A 25,934-nucleotide genomic window follows, 5' to 3' on the forward strand; every position below is an offset into this window, starting at 1 on the left:
TCCAGGCTGGGCACGCAGCAGGAGGGAGGCAAAGAAGCCCCCAGCCAGGCTGAGAGGATCCACAGAGCCCCAGCAGCCACGGTCGATCACAGCCCCCTCCGAGGAAACACAGGAGATACGACCTAATAAGAATACAAACAGGATAAAAAGATAAAATAAATAAGAGTGGGATACAATATAAATATAAGTATAAACAGAGTAAGAAGATAAAAAATGAATAAGAATACAATCAATAAATATTAGATAAAACTAAATTAATATAAATAGAATAACAGGATAGAATAAATAAGCATAAAATAAATAAACGTTAGTTAAAAGCTAAATTAAAAAGGTGGGTCTTGAGCCTGTTTTTAAAAACATGAACGTCCTCTGCGGCCCTATGTGGGATAAAACCAAGCTCAGAGTCAAAAATAACACCCAAGTTTTTCACTTGTAGTGAAGGGCATAGTGAAAATGCCTGTAATTTAGACAAGAGTTTCTCTCTCTGAGCCTCAGGACCGATGATTAAAACTTCAGTTTTGTCCTGGTTAAGCTGTAAAAAATTTTCTGCCATCCAAGATTTTATATCTAGAATACAGTTAAAAAGGGCATCCATTGGTCTGGTGTCATCAGGAGACACGGAGATATATAGCTGAGTATCATCAGCGTAACTGTGGAAGTTCACTCCATGCCTCCTGATGACACCGCCAAGAGGGAGCATATACAAATTAAAAAGTACAGGGCCTAAAACCGACCCTTGAGGCACACCACATGTCATTTTATGGATCATAGAGGAGCATGTGTAAGTGTCACAGAAATGGCTTATGTATAAGAAGTTTAATAGATGGTTCCAGCAGTTAAAATGTTCTTGCTTGTACAGTTTTGTGGACAATATTGTAAAGGTGTGTTTATCTTGTATAGGAGACATGTTTATCTTGTCACAAAGAACAAGTTTTATTACACCGCTATTATCGCGAGGTTTGGGGCGTGACAATATAGACTGTGAGCCCACGTTGATAATCACGCTAAGGAGTTCAGCGAGCTATCTGCAAAGGCCTGGTTAGTCTACCAGCTGTACAAGGTATTTGTCCTTTGCCATAACTGTATTGTAATATTGTGAAATTTGTAATGTATAGTGTTCTAATTATTTTATGGTTTAATTTAGAAGGCACAAGACTGTAAAGATATTCTTCTAGAACCTCCGAAGTGGCAGGCGGCCACGAGGTAATTTTTGTTGTTAAAGCACAAATGTTACTTTTGATAGACTGAAGCGCTTAAAGCCTTTGTGTTTTGTGTTTGTAGTTTTCACGGCGTTCAATAAATGCAGCGAAGCGCCCGTCTTGAAGAAGCCGTGCCTGTGTTGTCATTTCGGAGTTACAGTGAAAACTCGCCCTAGCCAGCGCCGGTGAGAAGCTAATTACGAAGACGGCAGCTGCAGAGAGTGACGGTGAAGTGGAGCGACACAAGAGGGCGCCATTGCATAAGCTCACCGTTCTCAAGCAGCCAAGCTCAGCAGCAACAACGTTACACAACTGGAGTAAGGTGGAAATTAACAAAGGACAGCGTTAAAAGTAGAATAAGAGTGGTTTAAGTCAAGTTTAAAGAGCCACAATAAGTTTCTATAACAGATTGTCAAAGTTATTTAATTTCTACTGTACTTCAAGGTGATGCTTTGTAGTTTGGTGAATAGTTTACTTGCTTAAGGTCGGTGAATAGTTTACTTGCTTAAGGTCAGTTGGAGTGAGGTTTACAAGGTCCTTTAAGAAAAGGTGCACTTAAAGTATACAGTAACAGTAACCCTAAAGTAACTTAAGTCACAAATTTAAGAATTATTTGAAATCTGAACACAGTGCGCTCAGTGACATTTAACTAGATTCACGAGATGGTTGACAAAGATCTCGAAGAGCACCATGCTGTACCACTTACCGAAGTGGAAGAAAATGATGATGAACAAATTACAGAACTACAGACTGTTCGTAAAAGTGAAAGAGTAAGAACACTAACAGAAAAGGGTAAAGAGCTTCAAGAGAAGAAACTCAAAGGCCTCCAACACAGATATGCTGTTGTTTTTGAAAAATGGAGATATGAAGCAAGATTGAGCAAAGTAATATTAGGAAATGAAGTTTCCGAGAGTGAACTGAATGAGCTCATCAACAATGTAAATGTTGCCTGCAAAGATGTACAAACCATTTATGAACAAATACGGCAAATACAAACTCCTGATGCAGATGAAAGACGCAAAGTGGATGCATGTACATCACTTTCCTCGTTCATTGTCAGAAGAGCTGAAAAACACTTACAAGGAGACCTCGCAGATGGTGAGGAGGAGCCATGGCCGGATGTTGGGTCGTGCTTAGGATCTGACAGTACTAAATCAAGGTCAAAGTCACGAAGGTCTAAAAGTGGTTCAAGCCAGTCATACTCGCAAACAATCAAAAGAATAGAAGCAGAGGCTGAGGCAGCTGCGTGTCAAGAAGTATTAGCTGTAATGGAGGATCAAGAAAGGGAAGCAGCTGAACTACAAAAGTTGGAACTTGAAAACTTGGAAAGGCAACAAACAATGGAGGAGCAGCGCAGAAAGATTGAACGCTTGGAAGAGGTTAAAAAATTGAATGCTGCAAGAGCTAAAGTAAAGGTTTACGCAGAAGCTGAGAGTATTTCTGAAAGTCGTAGTTTAGTGCGCAGTATTAAAACTGGGAGCGAAACCTCAGCAATTCCTGCTCCACCGCAATTTCCCTCTCAAGCTCCAAATACAATCCAAGCCCATAATACCACAAGCCCTACATTTGTTCCACATACTCCCACAGTCATCAACCAAGCCCAACAAAATCCTGGTGTGCAACCTAAGGCCACCACAGGCCAAGCACTTAACGCATCAAGTCCGCCATTTATCCCTAAAGAAACACAAGCTGCCACTTCTGCAACTCATCCACAGCCAAACTTGGATCTAGTCGGCATACTAGCAGACGCAATAAGTGCTAATCGTCTTCCAACTCCAGAACCTGCACTGTTCACTGGTGACCCTTTAAAGTTCAAGGACTGGCAGTTGTCATTTGAGACTTTGATTGAAAGAAAAAACATTCCAAAGAACGAAAGACTCTATTATCTCAGGAAGTACCTTGGTGGACCCGCAAAGAGAGTGGTCGAAGGATTTCTCCTGGTGGGCACAGATGAAGCATATGACGCAGCTTGGGAAGTGCTGGAAAGGCGCTTTGGGGATCTATTCACTATAGGAAAATGCTTCAGAGACAAACTTCACAGTTGGCCTAAAATAAGCTCCAAAGATGGAAGTGAGTTGAGAGAGTTTGCTGACTTCCTTAGAAGTTGTGAAGCTGCGATGCCACACATAAAGACATTAGAGGTTCTCAATGACTGTATGGAAATTCAGAAACTCTTGCTGAAACTTCCAGACTGGTTGACAACAAGATGGAATCGCGCAGCGATGAAAATAAGAAAAACCCTTAATGGAGAGTATCCATCATTTCACATGTTTACAGATTTTGTATCCACTGAAGCAGACCTAGCATGTGACCCCATAGCTTCAATGCAAGCACTCAAGGGTTTGGAAATCAGTAAGCCCAAACACTCACGCAGCCAAGTCATTCGAGCTAAAACATTAACGACAACTTCAAGTCACTTAACCAACTCAAGTCACATGAATCCTGTGACTTGCCTTTACTGCAAAAGAAATGGTCACACACTGGACAAATGTTTCAAATTCACGGAAAAATCAGTCCAGGATCGTATCAAGTTTGTGCAAGCAGAAAGGCTGTGTTTTGGATGTTTAAAGGGGGGACATCATTCTAAGAAGTGTGATAAAAGGAATACGTGTGAGAAATGCCAGAAGAAGCATCCCACATGTCTGCATGATGACAAGTTTGTAGAGCGTAAAAGGATAATGCCTGCAACGAATGATAATTCTCAAGACAAGGACGAAGGAGATGAACCAGCAACTGCAATCTCTAACAGAGTAACTCAAGTAACTTCGAGCACACTGACATCCTCCATTCTACCTGTCTGGGTTTCCTCAAAAAATCACCCAGAGAGAGAAGTTCTAGTATATGCCCTTCTCGATTCTCAGAGCGATACATCCTTCATCTTGGATGAAGTAGCCCAGGATCTCGACACAGATAAGAATAAGGCTCATCTAAGACTATCAACCATGTCCGCCAAGTCAACAGTCATACCATGTGAGAAACTGGTAAATCTTCAAGTTAGAGGTTACAAGCAGGAAAAGAGAATTACATTGCCACCGGTTTATACAAGAGAGTTCATCCCTGTGAACAGATCACACATCCCGACGTCTGAAACTGCTTTGAGTTGGCCTCACCTCGAAAGGCTGGCAGATAGGTTACCTCCGATGCTTGAATGCGAAGTTGGTCTGCTTCTCGGCTATAACTGTCAGCAAGCCCTTCTGCCACGGGAAGTCATTGCAGGTGAGGAGAATCAGCCTTACGCACAGCTAACTGATCTCGGCTGGAGCATAGTTGGTTGTATGTCTCAAGTTCAAAATCACAATGATGATATTGGCATAAGCCACAGAATCATTGTTCGAGAAGTTACTCCTGCAGTACAACAAGCAGTTGAACTCAAGCAAGAAGTGCATTTTGTATGCAGAACTCAAGTGAAGGAAGTTGGTCCAGTTGATGTAATAAAGGCTTTGGGATCTGATTTCTCTGAGCATGCAACAGATGACAATCCAGTCTCTCAGGAAGACATTTTGTTCATGTCCAAGGTGACCAAAGGCATAAGGCAAAAGGAAAACGGTCACTATGAACTCCCGTTGCCATTCAAAACTGACAACCCAAATCTTCCAAACAACAAACAATGTGCTGAGCATAGACTGTCTTCATTGGAACGTCGGCTCAGAAGAGATAAGAAATACTATGAAGATTACGTCAAGTTCATGGACGACATCATAGCCCGTGGAGACGCAGAGAAGGTCCCAGAGCAAGAACTGGATAATGAGGCAGCATGGTATATACCGCACCATGGGGTCTACCACCCCCACAAACCTGAAAAGATACGTGTGGTTTTTGATTGTTCGGCCCGGTTCCAGGGAACATCTCTTAACGAACACCTTCTGACTGGACCAGATCTTACCAACGCACTGATCGGAGTGTTATGTAGATTCAGAAAGGGCCCCATCGCCATCATGTGTGACGTGGAGAGGATGTTCCACCAATTCCATGTCATCAAGGAGCATCAAGACTATTTGAGATTTCTTTGGTGGGACAAAGGCGATTTAAACTCTGAGCCTTCAGTGTACAGGATGAGAGTGCATCTTTTCGGAGCAGCTTCATCTCCCGGATGCTGCAATTTCGGACTCAAACACATTGCTTCTCAAGGTAGAGACAGATTCAGCAAAGAGACTATTGAATTCATCCAAAGAGGTTTTTACGTTGATGACGGACTTGCTAGTGTGACATCAACAGTCGAAGCCATACAGTTGGTAAAAGAGTCAAGGGCACTTTGTCAAACAGGCAACCTACATCTGCATAAGTTTGTGTCAAACGATAAAGAAGTGCTGGCAGCTATTCCCCAAGACGAACAAGCTAAAGCCAAAGACCAGGACATGGCTCTTGGAGAACTCCACATTGAACGTGCACTTGGAGTACAATGGTGCATAGAGGCAGATGAATTCCAATTCAGAGTCCAAGTTAAAGACAACCCATTGACAAGGAGAGGGGTGCTCTCGATTGTTGCTTCAGTCTTTGACCCCCTTGGGTTCGTTGCCCCATTCATATTAATTGGAAAGCAAATACTCCAAACGTTGTGCAAGGACAAAATTAATTGGGACGAGGATCTCCCAGATCACATTTTCCCACAATGGGAAGCATGGTTGAGAGACCTGCCCAAGTTGGCAGCTCTGAAGATCCCACGAAGCTACTCACAAGTTGCTGACATTGTGCAGTACGAATTGCACAGTTTCTCAGATGCGAGCCTCAGTGGTTATGGCGCATGTTCATACCTCAGAGCAAAGGGCAGAGAAGGACAGGTCAGTTGTGCACTCGTCATGGGCAAGGCAAGAGTTACACCCATTAAGCAAACGACCATCCCAAGGCTCGAACTGTCATCGGCCGTGACTTCAGTTCGCATCGCAGATGTGATCAAACGAGAACTAGACATCCAGAATCTACAGGAATATTACTGGACAGATTCACAAGTCGTATTAGCATACATAAATAATGATGCTAAAAGATTTCACACATTTGTCGCCAATCGAATTCAACGAATAAGACAAAGCACAAGCCCTGGGAAATGGCAGCATGTCAGCTCAGAGGAAAATCCAGCTGATCAGGCCTCAAGAGGTTTAAATGCTACTCAGCTAAAAGATTCAAACTGGTTGAAAGGTCCAGATTTTCTTTGGAAACAAGATCTTCCAGTCAGAGAGGAAATGGTGGGAGAGGTTGAAGAAATGGATCCTGAAGTCCGTAAAGGCTATACGCACACTGTACATTCAAAGGAAGCAAACCCAGTGCTAGAGCGTTTGAAGAAGTTCTCCAGTTGGTCGAGAGCTATCAAGGCTATTGCCAGGCTCAGGCGATTCATCAAAGAGTACAAAGGTATTCAACAAAGAACGAACAACGTGACAGATCTTGAAGAAAGAAAAGACACAGAATTATTCATCATCAAGCTAGTGCAAAGAGACGTCTTTACTGAGGAAATACAGAAGATCAGATCTCAAGGAGAAAATTCCCTGCACAAGCGCAGCAGACTAAAGCAGTTAAATGCCTTTTTGGACAGGTCAGATGTTCTCAGGGTGGGAGGAAGATTATCTCAATCAGCTTTACACTATGATGTAAAACACCCTGCAATTCTCCCCAAGGAGTCCCATGTGTCAGCCCTACTCGTCAAACACTACCATGAACGTGTACATCACCAAGGAAGAGGGATGACAATAAATGAATTGCGGGCAAATGGCATATGGATTTTAGGATGTGGGAGTGTTGTTTCTTCACACATTTACCATTGTGTTAAGTGCAGAAGATACAGAAAGGCTACAAATGTCCAACAGATGTCAGATTTGCCAGAAGTGAGAACAGAAACGGCACCTCCTTTCACGTATTGTGGTGTTGACTGTTTCGGTCCATTCATGGTAAAGGAAGGAAGAAAGGAAGTCAAAAGGTATGGACTATTGTTCACGTGTTTATGTTCACGAGCTGTGCACATTGAAACACTAGATGACTTATCGACAGATGCCTTCATGAATGCTCTTCGAGTTCTGATAGCTATAAGAGGTCCGGTCCGGCAATTAAGATGCGACCAAGGCACAAACTTTATGGGCGCCAAAAGAGAACTTTTGGAGCTAATGAAGGATATGGATCAAGAACCACAAAGAGCTATGGGTTGTGAATTTGTGGTGAACGTTCCGTCAGCTAGCCACATGGGGGGCGTCTGGGAACGCCAAATTCGAACAGTACGAAGTGTACTGACAGCAATGCTGGACAAGTTCTCAAACAGACTCGATACAACTAGTCTAAGGACACTGCTTTACGAGACAATGGCCATCATTAACAGCAGACCTTTAAGTGTCGAGTATCTCAATGATCCCTTGGGACCAGAGCCATTAACTCCCAATCACATATTAACGATGAAGTCTTCGGTTATTCTTCCACCTCCAGGAGAGTTTTGCAGAGAGGATTTGTACTTGAACAAAAGATGGAAAAGAGTACAATTTCTAGCAAATGAGTTTTGGCAAGGGTGGAGGCGAGAGTATCTGTTAAATCTCCAGCGGCGACAGAAGTGGCAGAACGTCTCACGAAACCTGCGAGTAAATGACATCGTGATACTGCAGGATGATAATGCTCCAAGATGTAAATGGAAACTTGCTCTAATAGTAGAGGCTATAGAGAGCCCAGATGGCAAGGTTCGAAAAGTGAAGCTCAAGACCAGTGAAACTACCTTTGACAGGGGGAAACCACTGACAAGGCTGATATATCTGGAAAGACCTGTTCACAAGGTAGTGACTTTACTGGAGACTAACATGCAAAGTGAACCAGACTCTAATGTTGACACTCATTAGAAAATCACATTGCAAACAATGAGTGATTTGGTGGGAGTGTAAGTGTCACAGAAATGGCTTATGTATAAGAAGTTTAATAGATGGTTCCAGCAGTTAAAATGTTCTTGCTTGTACAGTTTTGTGGACAATATTGTAAAGGTGTGTTTATCTTGTATAGGAGACATGTTTATCTTGTCACAAAGAACAAGTTTTATTACACCGCTATTATCGCGAGGTTTGGGGCGTGACAATATAGACTGTGAGCCCACGTTGATAATCACGCTAAGGAGTTCAGCGAGCTATCTGCAAAGGCCTGGTTAGTCTACCAGCTGTACAAGGTATTTGTCCTTTGCCATAACTGTATTGTAATATTGTGAAATTTGTAATGTATAGTGTTCTAATTATTTTATGGTTTAATTTAGAAGGCACAAGACTGTAAAGATATTCTTCTAGAACCTCCGAAGTGGCAGGCGGCCACGAGGTAATTTTTGTTGTTAAAGCACAAATGTTACTTTTGATAGACTGAAGCGCTTAAAGCCTTTGTGTTTTGTGTTTGTAGTTTTCACGGCGTTCAATAAATGCAGCGAAGCGCCCGTCTTGAAGAAGCCGTGCCTGTGTTGTCATTTCGGAGTTACAGCATGTATCCATACTCACCATAAAAGTTCTGTCTGAGAGATAGGAAGTGAACCAGTTGTGTACAGCACCAGAGAGGCCCACCATGTGTTTCAGTCTGTTTAAAAGTATAGCGTGGTCTACTGTATCAAAGGCTGCGCTTAGATCCAGTAGCACCAGGACTGAGAGCTTTTGGGAGTCCCAGTTACATCTAATATCATTTAAAACCTTTAGGAGAGCGGTCTCTGTGCTGTGGTTCACCCTAAATCCAGACTGAAATATTTCTAGGATCTGTTTATCATTCAGAAAATCATTAATCTGAGTAAAAACAAGTTTTTCTAAAATTTTACTTAAAAATGGTAAGTTGGATACAGGTCTGTAGTTATTAAAATCATTGCAATCCAAATTGCTCTTCTTCAGAAGGGGCCTCACCACCGCCGTTTTAAAGGCAGCAGGGAAGACACCCAACTGAAGAGAGCAATTCATCATGTATAAAAGCTCAGCTTCAAAAAATCCATAAAGTGTTTTAAAAAGTGAAGAGGGGATTGGATCTAAAAGACATGTGGTGGGTCTCACTGTGGAGAAAACTTTCTTAAGGTTCTCAGCATTAACCAGGACAAAGCTGTCCAGTGTCTCCTCAGGTACAATCGAGCCCTCAGATGTGTTTACTGCTGGAGCAGTAAAACTACAGCAGAATACCCCATAAAAACAACAAAAATCCAAGTTATTCTCCTTTGTTTCAGTGAAGATAATTACACCTTCAGTCCCAGACATGTCTGAAGAAAAACAAGTGCAGCTTTAACAGTACGCCTCAGTTTGTCCATATTATGAAATGCTGCTGTAGTAAATCAGAGAAACCTGCAGCACAGCTCTCTTGGTGTCACCTGAAGGATTATAGAAGAAAAGCACTGGCAGCTCACAAACTGTATCCCATTATTAGAAAAACATAAATGTTTTGTTTTTTTTTAATTCACAGAAAGTGTCCTGTTTTTTTTTTCTTGTGGATCCACTGTAAAAAAACAAAAAACAAAAAAACAACAACAGTAAATTCTATAGTAAACAGTGTGCAACCTTCCTGATTTTAATGGAAACCTAACAACAAAAACATCTCAGCTTCTGTCTTTTAATGCTCCACCTGTTACTCTGCTGTGGTATGACAGTCCATGAATGGTGTGTTGGTCAGTAGGAAGGCTGTAATACTGAAAAAAAAAAAACAGTTCAAAGTTCAACATTTTTACCCTCCTTCTTTGCAGTCTCCTTATTTTCCAAAGCTGCCCAGGTGGCCTGATTGGACCCTTAGGAAGGCTGGTTCTGGCCCAAGTTTGGCACTCACGCTGTACGCTCTCTTTTCTCTTTCTGAGTCTGTGTATACAGATTTTAGTGAGTAAAATTAGTCTTAAAAGGGTGATTTATGGGTATGGGACCTGGGCCCACCCACCTCAAGAACAGACCAATCGCAACTACCCTACAGACGTCTTTTAGCGCCAACAGCTAAGGCCAGGAAAAGTATCTTGAGTCGCCTTCAGAGCTTCCTGTGTTTCATCACTCTTGACATGCTTCATAGCATTCAAGAATGGACTATTCAACATGCACAGCAAACGGAGGATGTTCATTGGTTCATGGACCTCCCTGAACTAATGGCATTTATTTCAATTGTCATCTTGCGGGGGGTTACTAGGGTTCCATCACTACGTGACTGCTGGTCAGCAAACCTGGGAAACCCACAGATCATTGGAACTATGCCGTGTAACCGCTTCCAAGACATCATGCAACACCTACGCTTTGATGACAGGTCCACCCGCAGTGATCGAGCAAAGACTGATAAGTTCGCTGCAGTTTCCAGTGTGTGGGGATCATTTGTCACCAACTGCATCACGTGCTACAACCCTGGTCTACATATCACCGTTGATGAACAGCTCTTCCCATCAAAGACTCGGTGCTGTTTCCTGCAGTATATTGCAAGTAAACCTGACAAGTTTGGGATCAAGTTTTGGGTGGCCTGCGACCTAAAATCCAAGTACATTTGCAATGTCCTCCCATATCTTGGCAAGGACCCCAATCGTCCCAGTGGGGAGAGACTGTCTGAAAATGTAGTGATGAGGCTGATGGAACCATTCCCAGACAAGGGCAGAAATGTTACCACGGACAATTTCTTCATATCGCTTTCACTTGCGCAAAAACTTCTTAGACGGAAAACCACCATCCTCGGCACAGTCAGCAAGATTCGCCGGGAAATTCCTCAATCCGCTAGATACACAGATCGCAATGAATTCACCACTCAGGTAGGCTGCAGGTCTTTTGTGGTTCTATGTTTATTTGTTTCATTGTGTGTAAAAGTGCTATGGAAATAACAATTTATCTTATTTCTTAGGTGTTTTCAACCTCTGCTGCCACGCTGCCGGCGTATGCGGCCAAACGGAAGAAGACAGTCTATATTCTTAGCAGCATGCACAGCGTGGTTCAGACTGATAACACCACCAAAAGGAAGCCAAACACTGTCACCCTTTACAACACCACAAAGTGTGGCGTGGATGTGATGGACCAGATGGTGCGGGAGTACACGGTCCGCAGAGGAACACGGCGCTGTTAGACTGTTAGCTGTCCATCTAATCTGACTGACCTGAAACTGTTTTGCAAAGAAGAATGGGCAAGAATTTCAGTCTCTAGATGTGCAAAGCTGGTAGAGACATACCCTAAATGACTGGCAGCTGTAATTGCAGCAAAAGGTGGTTCTACAAAGTATTGACTCAGGGGGCTGAATAATTACGCACACCCCACTTTTCAGTTTTTTATTTGTAAAAAATGTTTGCAATCATGTATGATTTTCGTTCCACTTCTCATGTGACACCACGTTGTTTTGGTCTTTCACGTGGAATTCCAATAAAATTGATTCATGTTTGTGGCTGTAATGTGACAAAATGTGGAAAAGTTCAAGGGGGCCGAATACTTTTGCAAGCCACTGTATGTGTCTGACAGTGGACTCAACTCTGTGCTTGTCCTGCTAGACCTCAGTGCACCGTTCAATATTGTTGACCATAAGATTCTATACTAGAGAGAGCAGATTTCTCCTGTACTGGCCTTTCTTCATTGACTTCCTGTTGGCAAATAGTGACTGGTTGGGGTAAGAGATAAAAGAGGTTTCTTCCCATTAAAAGAGAGATTTTAGAAAGGTCAGTAAGTTGTTTTCCCCAGGAAAATAATAATAATGAACTAACCGTAGTTAGTTCATGTACTTTCTATTTTTAAAGGCATCCAAAATTAGCTGATCTCAGATAACAATGCTTCCGTTTTTGTTGAGAAATGCTCTAGTTATCCGACTCAGTTGCAGCTTTTGTAAAAAAAAAAAAAAAACCCACAGACAACATCTCAGACAATGCAACAAAGCAGTGATGTCATGTTTATCTCAGTCTTTATCAGATAGTTCACATTCTCTGACATCTCTCTTATCTCTGCTTTCGATTTTAAAAAGAAAGATTTCACTGATCAGAACAGATAACAGATACCAAATCGCCTTCTTGTTCACTCTTTCCAGAGCAGCAAATTAAGATTGTGTGAGCTCACTTTACATTATCTCCTGATGCAGTGATTGTCTTTGCCTTTTAGAATAAAGTAGTCTAATGGACATCTCAATCATGTGTATTATTTGCTTTAACAATGTGTGCCAAATGAAATTTACTTTTTATTATTTAGTTCAATGAATTAATGTTTTGCCAGTTGTCTTGCTACGCAGGATCAAACAGACAGTTTTTCTGTCTATGCTTGCTGAACTAGAGCTGATAATTAATATTGCTTCATTACCATCTCCAGTCATTTCAACTGCAATAAATAATGTACACTTACACATATACACACCAAATTGTGGATTGGTTGGTTTCTATAATCTTGTGCTTTTATTTCTATAGTTTAGTTTGCTGTCTTAGCTCCTCTGCTTTGACCATGCTCGCTGTGTGTTTTTCTCTGTTTCTCAAATAAATAGAGAAAATAGTCTTAAAAACAAATGTAAATGCTTAAAATAAATGAAAGTGTTAATAAAGAATCCATTTAAACACTTATTTTATAGTTGAGTTGGTTGAGGCATGTGAATTCAGTGTCCATAGTCCTTTGTCCTTTCTGATGTCTTGTGAAGATGAAATACTTCCTCATACCAGGTCATGTTCAGTTTATTGTAAGGTATGTGGGTTGCAAATACATAAAAGGAGAGTAAGTCAGATAGGAGCTGTGTTCTGTGAGGTACAGGTGGTGTTGTTAATAATTTACTGTCTTTGTAAAGTCAGACAAACAGATTCACTATGTTGCTCTCTCTGCAACTGCTGCTGGTGATGGTCTGCTGGACACAGGCTTCTGATTTCTTCAGCACTCAGGGGGGTTATTTTTACGGCACATTCACCTCCTTCCCCAAAAACACTTTTGTAAATGGATCTGCCTTGGTATGTACACTTATGTTTTGTTTTTTTTAAAATTGTAAGCCTTTTTAAAATTTTAGCGACCTCAGTAAACAAAGCTTCGTTCTAAATCTACAGATGACCCATCGTGCCATGGTGAACACCCGTGTCTGTTACAACGGTTCCACATTGTTTTGCTTCAATAGCAATTGTGACTATTCAAACTTTTCAGTGGGCACCGTTGATGAGGAAAGCACCGGAGAGTGGTGTCAGATGGAGACTATCCTCATTATTCCGGGGATTACCTATAAAAATGATGACATCTTAGTGATTGCGTGAGTGTGCCTAAGTAATGTTCAAAATGAAATCAAATGGTCTTTTTATGATAACTGGAGGATAAGAAAACCCAAACTCTCTCTCTCTCTCTATATATATATATAATATTACATTACTACAGGACAAGGCTCAGTTAGTACAAAAATAACTTATAAACTTCCTCCAAATAGCTACTTTCTTACTTTGAGTATACTTCAGAGGGTGTACCTTTTTACTTTTACTTGAGTGAAGAAGTGGGATCAGTACTTCAGCTTTTACTAGGATATTTTTTAACACTAGTATGTGTACTTCTACTTAAGATAAGCACAGAGATTCTGGACTTTTGCCACATTTGTATAAATATATGCGTGTGTACACACACACACACACACACACACACACACACACACACACACACACACATATAAATGTATATATAACATGTTGGAGTTTGATATCTGCACAATTAGTACATATCTATAAACTGTGCAGCACACTGAAAGTGGACTTTTCTACCCTTTCCATTAAAGATACACTGTCGGTAACTGGGTAGAAGGCATCAAAAATACCATTTCATCTTGGGGAACTGTGGTATTACTAGACCAGAGGAACCGCTCTGACATTGGCAAAGAAAACTCCTCACCCCAGTCAACCATCATCCCGGTTGTAAGGTAAGCTTGCTCACTGCTTGTGTCTCTCTTATATATTCAGCAAACATGGTTGGCAGAGTGCCACTCTCCAGGTTAAAATCTATACCCAAAATAACAACAAAATCTAAATCTGAAGTTATTACTATATATAAACGAGTTCTTATCAAATAATTCCCCAGCAATCTCAGTTGCAATGCTGACATTATCTCTTTGGTCAAAGCTGGTTCAATATAAAAGCAAAATCTGAATGAATTTTGAAATACAAGAAACACTTAATGACTCTGCACCCTGGTAAAAACTATGACATTTCCAGTGATGAGGCTGTGGTTATTTTTTTCAGTTTTCAAGCATGAATGCATGAAGGACTACACAAACTTTGAAATGAATACAAGAAAATGACAAGATTTAATTTCGTACTCTCTCAGAGTTCCTTCAAACTGTCAGAGAAAACTCGACTTATTGATGTTTGATCCTGATGGAGATGAGGTTAAATGCAGATATGGAAAGCCATTACAATTACCGCCAGAGTGTAACCCCTGCAATCCACCATCTGTCCTTAACCTGTCAACAGTGAGTGTAACTGTTAATCTAAAGTCACAGGAGACAGAAGGATAGCTGTCCCAAAAAATGTTTTGGTTATTTGGCTTCATGTCCATTTTTTGTCTCCTTGCAGTCTTGTAGTCTATCGTTTAGCCCCACCGACAGCAGTAATGAAGGTGCATATGCAGTACAGGTGCTGATGGAGGACTTTCCCAGGGAGAACATCACCATGACTGGAATCAACGGCACAGAAACTAAAATTACTCCCAATGACATTCTAAGCAGAGTACCCGTCCAGTTTGTTCTATTAGGTAAAATTCCATATTTTAATACCACAAAAAACTCAAATACCTGCTGTTAAGTTTGAAATCTTGTCACTATTCAGGGTATTTATCATATTGAGTGAAAATATTGCAATATCTAACGTCTCAAGAGCAGTTTAAAAATGTTTCAGCAGCAGATACTAAATGAGCTAATAATAGGTGCAGGTCATGATTTCTTTTTGGGGGGGGCAGTATGTGATAACACAAAATTCTTAATGACAAAGAGGTTCGACCACAAATAATGTTAGGATTCATCCTCTGAACCAGAAAAAGCAATCTAACCAACAGGTGCACAAATTGTTTTTTTACTTGACCTGCTTTGAAAATTTAGTTGACTTTTTTTTTGGTCACGTTTCAGTGGATCCTGCTGTGCCATCCTGCACAGAAGGAGACTTCTTGCCTAAATTCTTGCCTCCAACCCCAGCCAACAGAGCTCAGCTCTACACCCCTGTTAATAAGGCTCTGGAAATCAGCATCAGTGCTGAGGCACAAAGCTCCACGTAAGTCAAAGGAAAACACACAAGTTAGATGTTACAGTAAGGTTAACTACTATGTACTACTGTTTCAGGTTAGACAAGAAATACATTCACACATCAGTGGGTTCCTGTCATGTTTCTGTCAACTAATCAAGTCAAGATTTTATCAGTTGCTTTGTGTTTAATCTGTGCATCAGTCCTGCACTGGCACACAATACAGGTTTAACAAGACCCGTAAGAGCGTAACATTGCCACATATATATATAAGGCTGTATGAGATATAAAAATACAGCAGCATATATCAAGAGACACACATTTAACCTAATGAGAATTCAAATTCTTTTTAAGTTTAATAGTACTTTAATGCATCTATCCTCCTCTGCTTCTCATCAGCTACCATAAGGCAAGAGACGGGGTACACCTGCCTGATGCAGGGCTAATACAGAGAGACCGACAACCTTTTGCATTTACTCACATGTTATGGGCAACTTAGATTCACCAATTAACCTAACCCCACTGACTTTTTGTCTTTGTACTGTGGGAGGAAGCCAGACTAACGAGAGAGAACTCACACAAACAAGGGGAGAGAATGCCAGGTGGTGGAGTCAAAGTCAGGACCTTCAGTGCTAACCACCAGCCCATCATACTGCTATTTTTTAATGCAAATGAATAGTAAAAGTACGCAAGTAAAACCTAGCTCATTAACTTAAAAGCCATACGAAAATGTGCTTAAATTACTCAGATGGCAGGAGAAAGGAAGAGATGTGGTGCTATTTCACAGAAAAACACTTTGTTTGTAGTTGAGGAAGCTTTAAAAGTTAAGTTGATGAATCTTTTGCTTTTCTTTTTGTTGAAGCATCTCTGAGCTGCTGTTCAGCGGACCGTATAATACAATTCAGAGTAAAACTGGACCAGCACAGTTCACCCTGAGATGGACACCGTCTGAAAGACAGGATGGAGAAAGTCAGCCCTTCTGCTTTGTTGTCCAGGCACTTTCCAAGTCAGTAACCAAGTACCTTACTTTTACTTTAACCTTAAAAAATTCTCAGCAAGGGTATGGGAAAACCTCTCCGTGAATCGCTACCTTATCGTGGTGGAGGGGTTTGTGTGTCACAGGGATCCCAGGGGCTATGTTGTCTGGGGGCTTTTGCCCCCTGGTAGGGTCTCCCATGGCAAATTGGTCCTGGGTGAGGGACCAGACAAAGAGCGATTCAGAAGACCCGTATGAAAAGAACATCGAGGGAACAGTTTACCCTGCCCGGGATAGGGTTACCGGGGCCCCGCCCTGGAGCCAGGCCCGGGGAGGGTGCCCGAGGGCGAGCGTCTGGTGGCCGGGCCTTAGTCCATGGGGCTCGGCCGGGCACAGCCCGAAGAGGAGACATGGGCCCATCCTCCCGCAGGCCCACCACCCGCAGGAGGCGCCATAGGGGTCGGGTGCATTGTGTGTCGGGCGGCGGCCAGGAGCGGAGGCCCTGGCGGACCGATCCCCGGCTGCCAAGACTGGCAATAGGGACATGGAATGTCACCTCTCTGGTGGGGAAGGAGCCTGAGTTAGTGCGTGAGGTTGAGAAGTACCGGCTAGATATAGTTGGGCTCACCTCTACGCATGGCTTGGGCTCTGGAACCAGTCTCCTGGAGAGGGGCTGGACTCTGTCTCAGTCTGGAGTTGCCCCTGGTGAGAGGCGGCGGGCTGGGGTGGGTATTCTAATATCCCCCGGCTTGCTGCCGGTACGTTGGGGTTTTTCCCGGTGGATGAGAGGGTTTGTTCCCTGCGCCTTAGGGTCGGGGAACGGGTCCTGACTGTCATCTGCGCTTATGCGCCGAGTGGCAGCTCAGAGTACCCAGCCTTCTTAGAGTCCCTGGGGGGGTGCTGGAAGGTGCCCCACCTGGAGACTCTGTTGTCCTACTGGGAGACTTCAATGCTCACGTGGGTAACGACAGCGAGACCTGGAGGGGCGTGATTGGGAGGAACGGCCTCCCTGATCTGAACCCGAGTGGTGTTTTGTTATTGGACTTCTGTGCAAATCACAGTTTGGCCATAACAAACACCTTGTTCGAACATAAGAGTGTCCATAAGTGCACGTGGCACCAGGATGCTCTAGGCCGCAGGTCGATGATCGATTTTGTAATCGTATCACCAGACCTGCGACCATATGTTCTGGACACTCGGGTAAAGAGAGGGGCTGAGCTGTCAACTGATCACCACCTGGTGGTGAGTTGGATCAGGTGGCGGGGGAGGACGCTGGACAGACCCGGTGCACCTAAACGCGTAGTGAGGGTGTGCTGGGAACGTCTAGCAGAGGCCCCAGTCCGCGAGATCTTCAACGCACACCTCCGGCAGAGCTTCAACAACATTCCGAGGGAGACTGGGGACATTGAGTCCGAATGGACCATGTTCAGCGTCTCCATTGCCGAAGCTGCTGCATTGAGCTGCGGCCGCAAGGTGGTTGGTGCCTGCCGTGGTGGTAATCCCCGAACCAAATGGTGGACACCAGAGGTGAAGGGAGCCACCAGGCTGAAGAAGGAATCCTATCGGGCTTGGTTAGCCTGTGGGACTCCGGAGGCAGCTGACAGGTATCGACAGGCCAAGCGGAATGCGGCTCGGGCAGTGGCTGAAGCAAAAACTCGGGTGTGGGAGGAGTTCGGAGAGGCCATGGAAAAAGACTTTCGGACTGCCTCGAAGAGATTCTGGCAAACCGTCAGGCGTCTCAGGAGGGGAAAGCGGTGCTCTACCTGCACTGTGTATAGTGCTGGCGGTGCGCTGCTGACGTCGACTGAGAAAATTGTCAGACGGTGGAAGGAATACTTCGAGGACCTCCTTAATCCCACTGACACGTCTTCCGAGGAGGAAGCAGAGTCTGGGGATGAGGGGAATGACCCGCCAATTTCTGGGGTCGAGGTCACTGAGGCAGTTAAACAACTCCTCGGTGGCAGAGCCCCTGGTGTTGATGAGGTCCGCCCCGAGTTCCTGAAGGCTCTGGACGTTGTAGGGCTGTCCTGGTTGACACGCCTCTACAATGTTGCGTGGAGATCAGGGGCAGTACCCCTGGACTGGCAGACCGGGGTGGTGGTCCCCATCTTTAAGAAGGGAGACCGGAGGGTGTGTTCCAACTACAGGGGGATCACACTCCTCAGCCTCCCTGGGAAAGTCTATGCCAGGGTGCTGGAAAGGAGAGTTCGTCCGTTAGTCGAACCTCGGATACAGGAGGAACAATGCGGTTTTCGTCCTGGTCGCGGAACACTGGACCAGCTCTTTATCCTCTCGAGGATACTTGAGGGTGCATGGGAGTTTGCCCAACCAGTCTACATGTGTTTTGTGGACTTGGAGAAGGCATTCGACCGTGTCCCTCGGGGTGTCCTGTGGGAGGTGTTGCGGGAGTATGGGGTGTCTGGCCCATTGCTACGGGCCATTCGATCCCTATACAACCGTTGTAAGAGTTTGGTTCGCATTGCCGGCAATAAGTCGGACTCGTTTCCGGTGGGTGATGGGCTCCGCCAGGGCTGCCCTTTATCACCGATTCTGTTCATAATTTTTATGGACAGGATTTCTAGGCGCAGCCAAGTGGCGGAGGGCTTTCACTTCGGTGGCCTCAGAATCTCATCTCTGCTTTTTGCGGATGATGTGGTTCTGATGGCTTCATCGGGTGGGGGCCTCCAGCTCGCACTGGAACGGTTCGCAGCCGAGTGTGAAGCTGCGGGAATGAGGATCAGCACCTCCAAATCTGAGGCCATGGTTCTCAGCCGGAAAAGGGTGGAGTGCCCACTCCGGGTCGGGGATGAGTTCCTGCCCCAAGTGGAGGAGTTTAAGTATCTCGGGGTCTTGTTCGCGAGTGATGGGAGAAGGGAGCCGGAGATCGACAGACGGATTGGTGCTGCGGCTGCAGTGATGCGGACGCTGCACCGGTCCGTCGTGGTGAAGAGGGAGCTGAGTGTAAAAGCGAAGCTCTCAATTTACCGGTCGATCTACGTCCCTACCCTCACCTATGGCCACGAGCTGTGGGTAGTGACCGAAAGAACGAGATCGCGGATACAAGCGGCAGAAATGAGCTTCCTCCGAAGGGTGGCTGGCCTCTCCCTTAGAGATAGGGTGAGAAGTTCGGCCATCCGGGAGGGCTCAGAGTAGAGCCGCTGCTCCTCCACATCGAAAGGAGCCAGTTGAGGTGGTTCGGGCATCTGACAAGGATGCCCCCTGGGCGCCTCCTGGGTGAGGTGTTCCGGGCATGTCCCACCGGGAGGAGGCCCTGGGGCAGACCCAGGACGCGCTGGAGAGATTATATCTCTCGGCTGGCCTGGGAACGCCTTGGTGTTCCCCCGGATGAGCTGGAGGAGGTGGCTGGGGAGAGGGAGGTCTGGGCTTCTCTGCTTAGGCTGCTGCCCCCGCGACCCGACCTCGGATAAAGCGGATGAGGATGGATGGTATGGGAAAACATTTAGAGAAAGTAGAAGGTTTTTTTGCTGAATGTGATATGTTTAATTATCTTATTATACAAAGCATGTGTTACCTTTGTAACAAAATTGTAACTATATATGTTATTACTAAATTTAGAACCATAAATATATATTATTGCTTTAGTGAAAATACAATCTGATTGCAGTAACATGTTACTTTGGAATGTGTTACACCGAAGATTGATGACTGACTGGTTTAGCTGTCCTAGTTGTTTTTTTTTTTATCTGATCAGATTACAAGTTTATGTAAGGACAAGTAAACATACTGAAACAGGAAAAATATCTTACCTGTTAGAAGGGAAAGCAAAAGTCCTTTAAAGTTGCAGTACAGAAAATGCTTTGATCAGGCAGATCAGTGTATGAGTCTACTATCAGCAACAAACTAAAGCTCATCTAGAAATGTTTATCAAACAGACCCAAATTGCATGTCATTTGTGTCTTTAACTGAAAAGGCAATCTTAGAATACAATGTAATCTAAAGGAAATAGTGGAATCACTGGTCTGATTTATTTCTGTAGGGAAACAAAGTATCACTCAGATCTTCGATGTGTCAGTGTGACTGTTCGAAATGGCGCCCCAGCCAGTGCTTCAGCTTGTAAGTATCAATGACAGAAAGTAACTGTTAACAAATATATAAAATCTGTAACATTTTTTGTCAGTTTCAATTAATTCAACTTCAACTACATTAATTTGTGTATTTCTAAATAACTTTGATATTGTTGCAAGATTCACTAATTAGAAATTAAAAGGTAAAAGCATCTAAAATCATTGTAGATGATTTATTTATTATTTAAATAAAACAGTCAACGTTTTATTTCCTGGTCAGAGTATTCAAAATTACACAGAAAACACAATACCTAAATGCATTGAGTCTATACAAATGCCACAGATTTGTTCTCGAGCTGCTAGCTAAAATCAAACTCCGGCTAAGACTAAAAAAAGAAAGTAAAGTTCCATGCTAGCAAGTTAGCTGGTGAACACCAGACTGTTCAACAAATAGCTAACAGAAAATCATTTCTACCTCCAAGAAAATAGATTATCATGTTTGGGAATTATTTTCTGTTAGCCAGTTTGGGAAAGCTCTGGTGTTCACCAGCTAACATGCTAGTAGCTCATTCTGCTGTTAACAGGCCATTATGATATTTAACATTTCCTCAAAAAAATTAACTGTTTAAAAAACATCATGGACTCGTTACCAAATTTAAAAAGTCGCTGCTAACGGTGCAGCAAACTGTTGCCTCCTCTAACAGGGGGATTGTTGGTTGTACAAAAATCATTAAGCAACATGGTTTCCTTGTAGCCCTATTATAAATAAAAATGTGTTTTTGTTGGTTCTAAATAATTTCAAGATCAGTATTTTCAAATCAACTTTCTCTGTCTTGTCTCGCATTTAGTCTTCATCTTTTTATTTATTTGATGTTTGTGTTGTGCACTGTGACCTTTCATATTACTCCTGCACCAATTGTCAGTCATACAAATCTACACCAGCTGTGTTCCTGAATATCTGATTGTAGAATTTCAACTGGGAGAACACTAACAAGGCTACACCTAACTTTATTTTGAGTCAACTTTATGGCTGCTTGTGAATATTACCTGCTAATAAAAGGATTTGTGTTGCCAGGGCCCTGCTTTTATAAAAGGGTATTCAGCACCTTTTTAAATGTAACCAGAGGCAATATAGATATAGTTCTTAAACCTTCGTGACAGCATTTCTCAGCCAATCAGGTCGACTAAATCTTTGTGTGTTTTTAAATGAAAAGTCTGTTTTGTTGATCAGTTCCTTAACGATTTTCTGCTTGTTTTAGTTGTCCTGGTCGTGGGATCTTTCATTTCAGCTCTTATTCTTCCCTTCCCTTCCATGTAAGTATGAGTCTGCATATTTACATTTTGTTTTGCCTAAATTTGACATTTTGTGTATTTTTAACAAAGTGTTAGGCCTGTAAAGTTATTAATATTATTATTATTATCTTTTAACCAAAAACAAAATTAACTCTTTTGATTATCATTCTGATGCTAAGTTTTTGTCTCTTGTCTCAGATGAATATGGATATAATAAGAGGTAAGTCTCTTCTTCTGTAATTGGAATTTCTACCACAGTATCGCATAACTGCTTTTTACCACTAAGGGAAAGTTATAGTACTAAAAGCACTAATAGTACTACTAAAAGTTAAATTAAAAAATTAAAATATATGTATATTTTCTATGAAAGCACTGTTTCTAATTTCCTTCTTAGATTGAAGATGTATCTGACTCTGGATCGATGCAGCTGCAGTGCCCTCTACTGTTACAACATCTGACTCTGCAGGGAAATCTTCACTTTCCAGATTCCAGATATTATTTTCACTATTTTTTTAGCCACACAAATATCTTTACTAATAAAATTTTTCAAGCTTTTTCTTTATGTTCCAACCAATGTAATCAAATTGATTAATTTCAGATTCAATTTAAAGTGCAATGTTAAATATCTAATTTTATCTAGTTATTTTATCTTATCTGAATTTATCTGATTCTGTCATTCTGTTCATTTTATCGATGCTTTTAATGTTTTTTTTTTTATTTTCCCTGTGATTTTATGGGTGAGGGGTCTGAAAAGTGCTTTTGCCATGATGTAATCTGGAATTTCCACAAAGTATGCTGATCAGTGTAATTTTCAATGATTGAACTGTAGTAGAGACGAGCAAACATATTGGTAGATCTGAGAAGAGAGAACTTTTGTTATGAAAATGATTTTAATCTTTTATACATGATTGCATCTGAGCTTATGAAAGAGCTGTGGCTCCTGGTCAAGTGAAGGTCAGAAACTCTTGGCAGGCGTTAATGATCAGCCAATACACGGTGAGGAGGACAGGAGCTCTGAGAGGAATGGCAACACACCTGCTTACATGACATACGCCTGGAGTGATTTTTTATCTTTTATTACTTATATTCTTTCGAGTTAAGATTTAAGTTTTTATCATTTATACCTTATATCTTTTTGAGTAAGTTTTAAGTTTCAGTTATGTTCAGTTTGAGTAAGTTTCCTTCATGGTTCGAGTGTGACATTTACCCTAGAAGTCACACAGAGTTCAGCTGTGTATGTGCACAGGCCTTATGTCTGGCTAAGACGAGAGGTGTGAGGTGAGCGGGGGAGGCAGACGGGGTCATGACACATACATTGTCTACACAGCAGGCACCCACACATACACACACTCACACACACACATACACACCATAACAGATCTATTTTGGTAGGTAAGAAGTGAAGATGGGTTTTTGCTGCAATTGCAAATTGTGCCGGCAGATTGTCAGATGCTTACAGGAAGTACACCTGATCTACGGGAAGATAAGGAAGCGTACGTGGGGGCGACACCGGGATGGAGATGAGACGTAATGTTCTTTAAACTATGTTAAAGTTAGCAGGAACATTTTGTGGTTTAGACTGACGTAAGGTGTATTTTGTCTGTGTTTGCAAAAGAGGCGGGCTTTGTTATTGTACCCATATAAAACCTTTGTCTAATCATTGTGAGTTCAGTTCGATTGCTGACTTTGCCCAGCTTCGGACTCCACGCGTGTAATCAATAAATCTTTGCTTTGATCACATCTTCCGGACCAGAGTTGTTATTTGCTTGTGAGCCCTCAGTACTCCTTTTCTCCAACTTTTGAACCTTAACATGGGTTTTACCTTTTTTGTGTTTATATTTGGAGTACTTTGTATCTTTGTATTACTGAACACCCAGTTAAATGTCATCATAGTAAAATGGGGATTATTTTTAGTATAATTGTTGATTTTGTGAGATCTTTACAAGAAATTGTATAATTAGAAATCTGGAAATGCTGGAAATGTAAAACTAGGAAGAAGAGCCAGGCCAATAACACTGCTTGATATTTATCTAGGCCCAAAAGATACCAAATTCAGTAAAAGGACTAGATGTTACAATCCCTGATAATGCATTGCTTTAAATGGAGAGAATCTTGAGAGATGGCTGTTATGAGGAAAGGCAGCCCAGAAACTTTACCAGCAGCACATATCGTTGTGTGTCTCAACTTTCGGTCTTTTACCCAAGTTAATCTGCCATTTTTTCTTCCTTGGTTAGATTTAGGGATTAGAGTTCTGATCTAGATTATCATATTAAATTTGGGATGAATCGTCAGTAGAGGACCTTGGATTCCTCGGGTGTTTCGGCCATTATCACTAGATATTATCACTAGTATTCTTTAAGCTATTAATAAAGAATAACTTATAATATCTGTAATGGAGTCATGGTATTTATTCGTTTACAGTGTGCAGTGCAAGTGTGACTGATCTTTGAAGTGTCATTGTTACAAACGCTGATTGGAGATCTTCCTTGTTTGTCCTCGTTTGTTTCAGGTTCCACAAGTGATTTACAGAATTGATGTAAATTTTATTCTTTAATACTTTAGCTTGATTTATTTTACCAATTTATTAATCACATAAGCTGTGACAACACCTCCTATTAGTCCATAAACTACTACACCTGTACCAACACCTACTAGTCAACCAAACACTACTCCCAAGTCTTTTAAAAACAACATTCCCAGGCAATAAAACAGTGACAGACACTAACCATTACCAAACACTAAAGCTTGATGTGGCATCAAGAGTAAAGATGAACTTTCTTGCTTTAATGACTATTGAAATCTTAACATAGATTTTTGTATCACTTTTACTTGATTCCAGGGAAACTGCTGAATGTAAATCCTCGTCATTCTTTCATGGCAGTGCAGATCTTTGAGAGCGAAGATGGAGAAACTGAACTGGATTTGATTTGTGAGATACTGTTGCTATTATTGTTAAGGTTGGCTGTGTGGCAGGCAGGCAAGCAGGAGTGGTGGACCCAAAGTGAAGACTCAGACTCAAGGGATGAACTCAAAAATACTCAGCTTTATTTGCTGACACAGGGAAACAAGCGTACAAAGCAAAGCAAACTAAACTGGGAAACAACACAAACTCACGGGAAACACAGGGAGATCCACACAGCATGGGGGACGACGCAACACTGACTCAAAGAAACACCAGGTTTAAGTACACTGGGAAGTAACGAGGGGAATGAGACACAGAAGGAGGGCACAGCTGGGAGAAATCAGAACTAACGAGACAAGAAAGCAAAGCCAGACACATTAACATAATACACGCACCTCCAAAGTAAAACAGGAAACATAACACAGAGACGCGAACTTGACAAGGGGATACAGCTGACAGGGGAGACAGAGCAACTAGAGAACATAGACATAAACCATAAGACAGAACTTAAGAAACCAGAGACTAGAAATGATAAATGATAACAAACTCAAAACCTCTGGGTCGACCCAGGCATCCTAACAATTATCCTGTTAGCAAATAAAAAAGAAGCAAAAAAGAGTAAAACTACTATGCTTGTTGGATGCTATACAATGTATACCAAATAGGCATTCATTGCAGTTTGCAGAAATCTGGGAAATGATCTGGTATAAGTGTTTCAAGCTGACTAGACTGAAATAATCTCTAATTTCTTAACAATTTGTCACTGGCACAGCAATGAGATTCCTTTGCAAACTGAAGATAAAAATGGTTTGAATTGCTGCTTTATCAGAAAATCTTGACTTCATTTTTAAATTCATTTGGATAGCAGTCCACTACTCCAAAAAACCTAAAAAAAAAAAAACCAAACAAACCAACCTTCAGTTCAGTGTTTATGTTGGCATTACTTTCTCTTTGATGTAGTAAAAACAAGTTCAGGTTTTTTGTTGTTTGCCCTGTCAATACACTTGACATACTTTTAAGTATAATTTTTAAGTATAATCTTTGTATTTATTTTGGATATAGCACATGTGTAGCATTCATTTCATTCTTTATTAAAATTGGTTTTAATGTTTAGTAATAAATATCAAGGGAAACATTTTTTATTTTATACACATTTTATTGTGCACATTCATGCTTTCTCGCATCTTTTATTCGACACACTATTTATAATGCATATATATATATATATATAAATATATATATATATATATGGGGCAAAAAAGTATTTAGTCAGCCACCGATTGTGCAAGTGCCCCCACCTAAAATGATGACAGAGGCCAGTAATTTGCACCAGAGGTACACGTCAACTGTGAGAGACAGAATGTGAAAAAAAATCCATGAATACACATGGTAGGATTTGTAAAGAATTTATCCGTAAATCAGGGTGGCAAATAAGTATTTGGTTAATAACAAAAATACAACT

At 42.0% G+C, this 25,934-nt stretch overlaps 2 protein-coding genes across 4 annotated transcripts; both read left to right on the forward strand.

Moving 5' to 3' along the window:
• The first annotated feature begins 787 nt into the window (after positions 1-787).
• On the forward strand, positions 788-8,630 carry LOC106097233 (uncharacterized). 3 transcript variants are annotated; one of them, XR_002060868.1, is made up of 6 exons: positions 788-1,060; positions 1,145-1,203; positions 1,282-1,516; positions 8,163-8,322; positions 8,407-8,465; positions 8,544-8,630. XR_002060868.1 is itself a non-coding variant. In XM_019356320.2 (3 exons), the coding sequence occupies exon 1, from the start codon at positions 1,862-1,864 to the stop codon at positions 8,003-8,005; it is 6,144 nt and encodes a 2,047-aa protein (XP_019211865.1). In that variant the 5' UTR covers positions 1,698-1,861; the 3' UTR covers positions 8,006-8,322; positions 8,407-8,465; positions 8,544-8,630. The 3 variants fall into 3 exon arrangements, 1 of the variants encoding a protein (XP_019211865.1); XR_002060869.1 differs by lacking the exon at positions 8,163-8,322; XM_019356320.2 differs by lacking the exons at positions 788-1,060; positions 1,145-1,203; positions 1,282-1,516 and having other exon boundaries at positions 1,698-8,322.
• Positions 8,631-12,844: 4,214 nt separating this feature from the next.
• LOC102083008 (uncharacterized) lies at positions 12,845-22,087 on the forward strand. The gene is made up of 11 exons (XM_005466327.3): positions 12,845-13,023; positions 13,117-13,313; positions 13,824-13,964; positions 14,369-14,513; positions 14,617-14,794; positions 15,165-15,306; positions 16,139-16,282; positions 20,250-20,326; positions 21,537-21,591; positions 21,769-21,790; positions 21,965-22,087. Exons 1-10 carry the CDS (start codon positions 12,886-12,888, stop codon positions 21,770-21,772), a joined length of 1,221 nt encoding a protein of 406 aa, XP_005466384.1. The 5' UTR covers positions 12,845-12,885; the 3' UTR covers positions 21,773-21,790; positions 21,965-22,087.
• The last annotated feature ends 3,847 nt before the right edge of the window (positions 22,088-25,934 follow it).

Source organism: Oreochromis niloticus, unplaced genomic scaffold, assembly GCF_001858045.2.
Source record: "Oreochromis niloticus isolate F11D_XX unplaced genomic scaffold, O_niloticus_UMD_NMBU tig00008110_pilon, whole genome shotgun sequence".
Taxonomy (NCBI): domain Eukaryota; kingdom Metazoa; phylum Chordata; class Actinopteri; order Cichliformes; family Cichlidae; genus Oreochromis; species Oreochromis niloticus.

Coding starts and splice junctions, on each gene's coding strand:
- LOC102083008 (XM_005466327.3), top strand. CDS start 12,886: ATGTTGCTCTCTCTGCAACTGCTGCTGGTGATGGTCTGCTGGACACAG. Junction 14,514..14,616: donor CTGTCCTTAACCTGTCAACA/GTGAGTGTAACT, acceptor GTCTCCTTGCAG/TCTTGTAGTCTATCGTTTAG. Junction 20,327..21,536: donor CCCAGCCAGTGCTTCAGCTT/GTAAGTATCAAT, acceptor TGCTTGTTTTAG/TTGTCCTGGTCGTGGGATCT.
- LOC106097233 (XM_019356320.2), top strand. CDS start 1,862: ATGGTTGACAAAGATCTCGAAGAGCACCATGCTGTACCACTTACCGAA.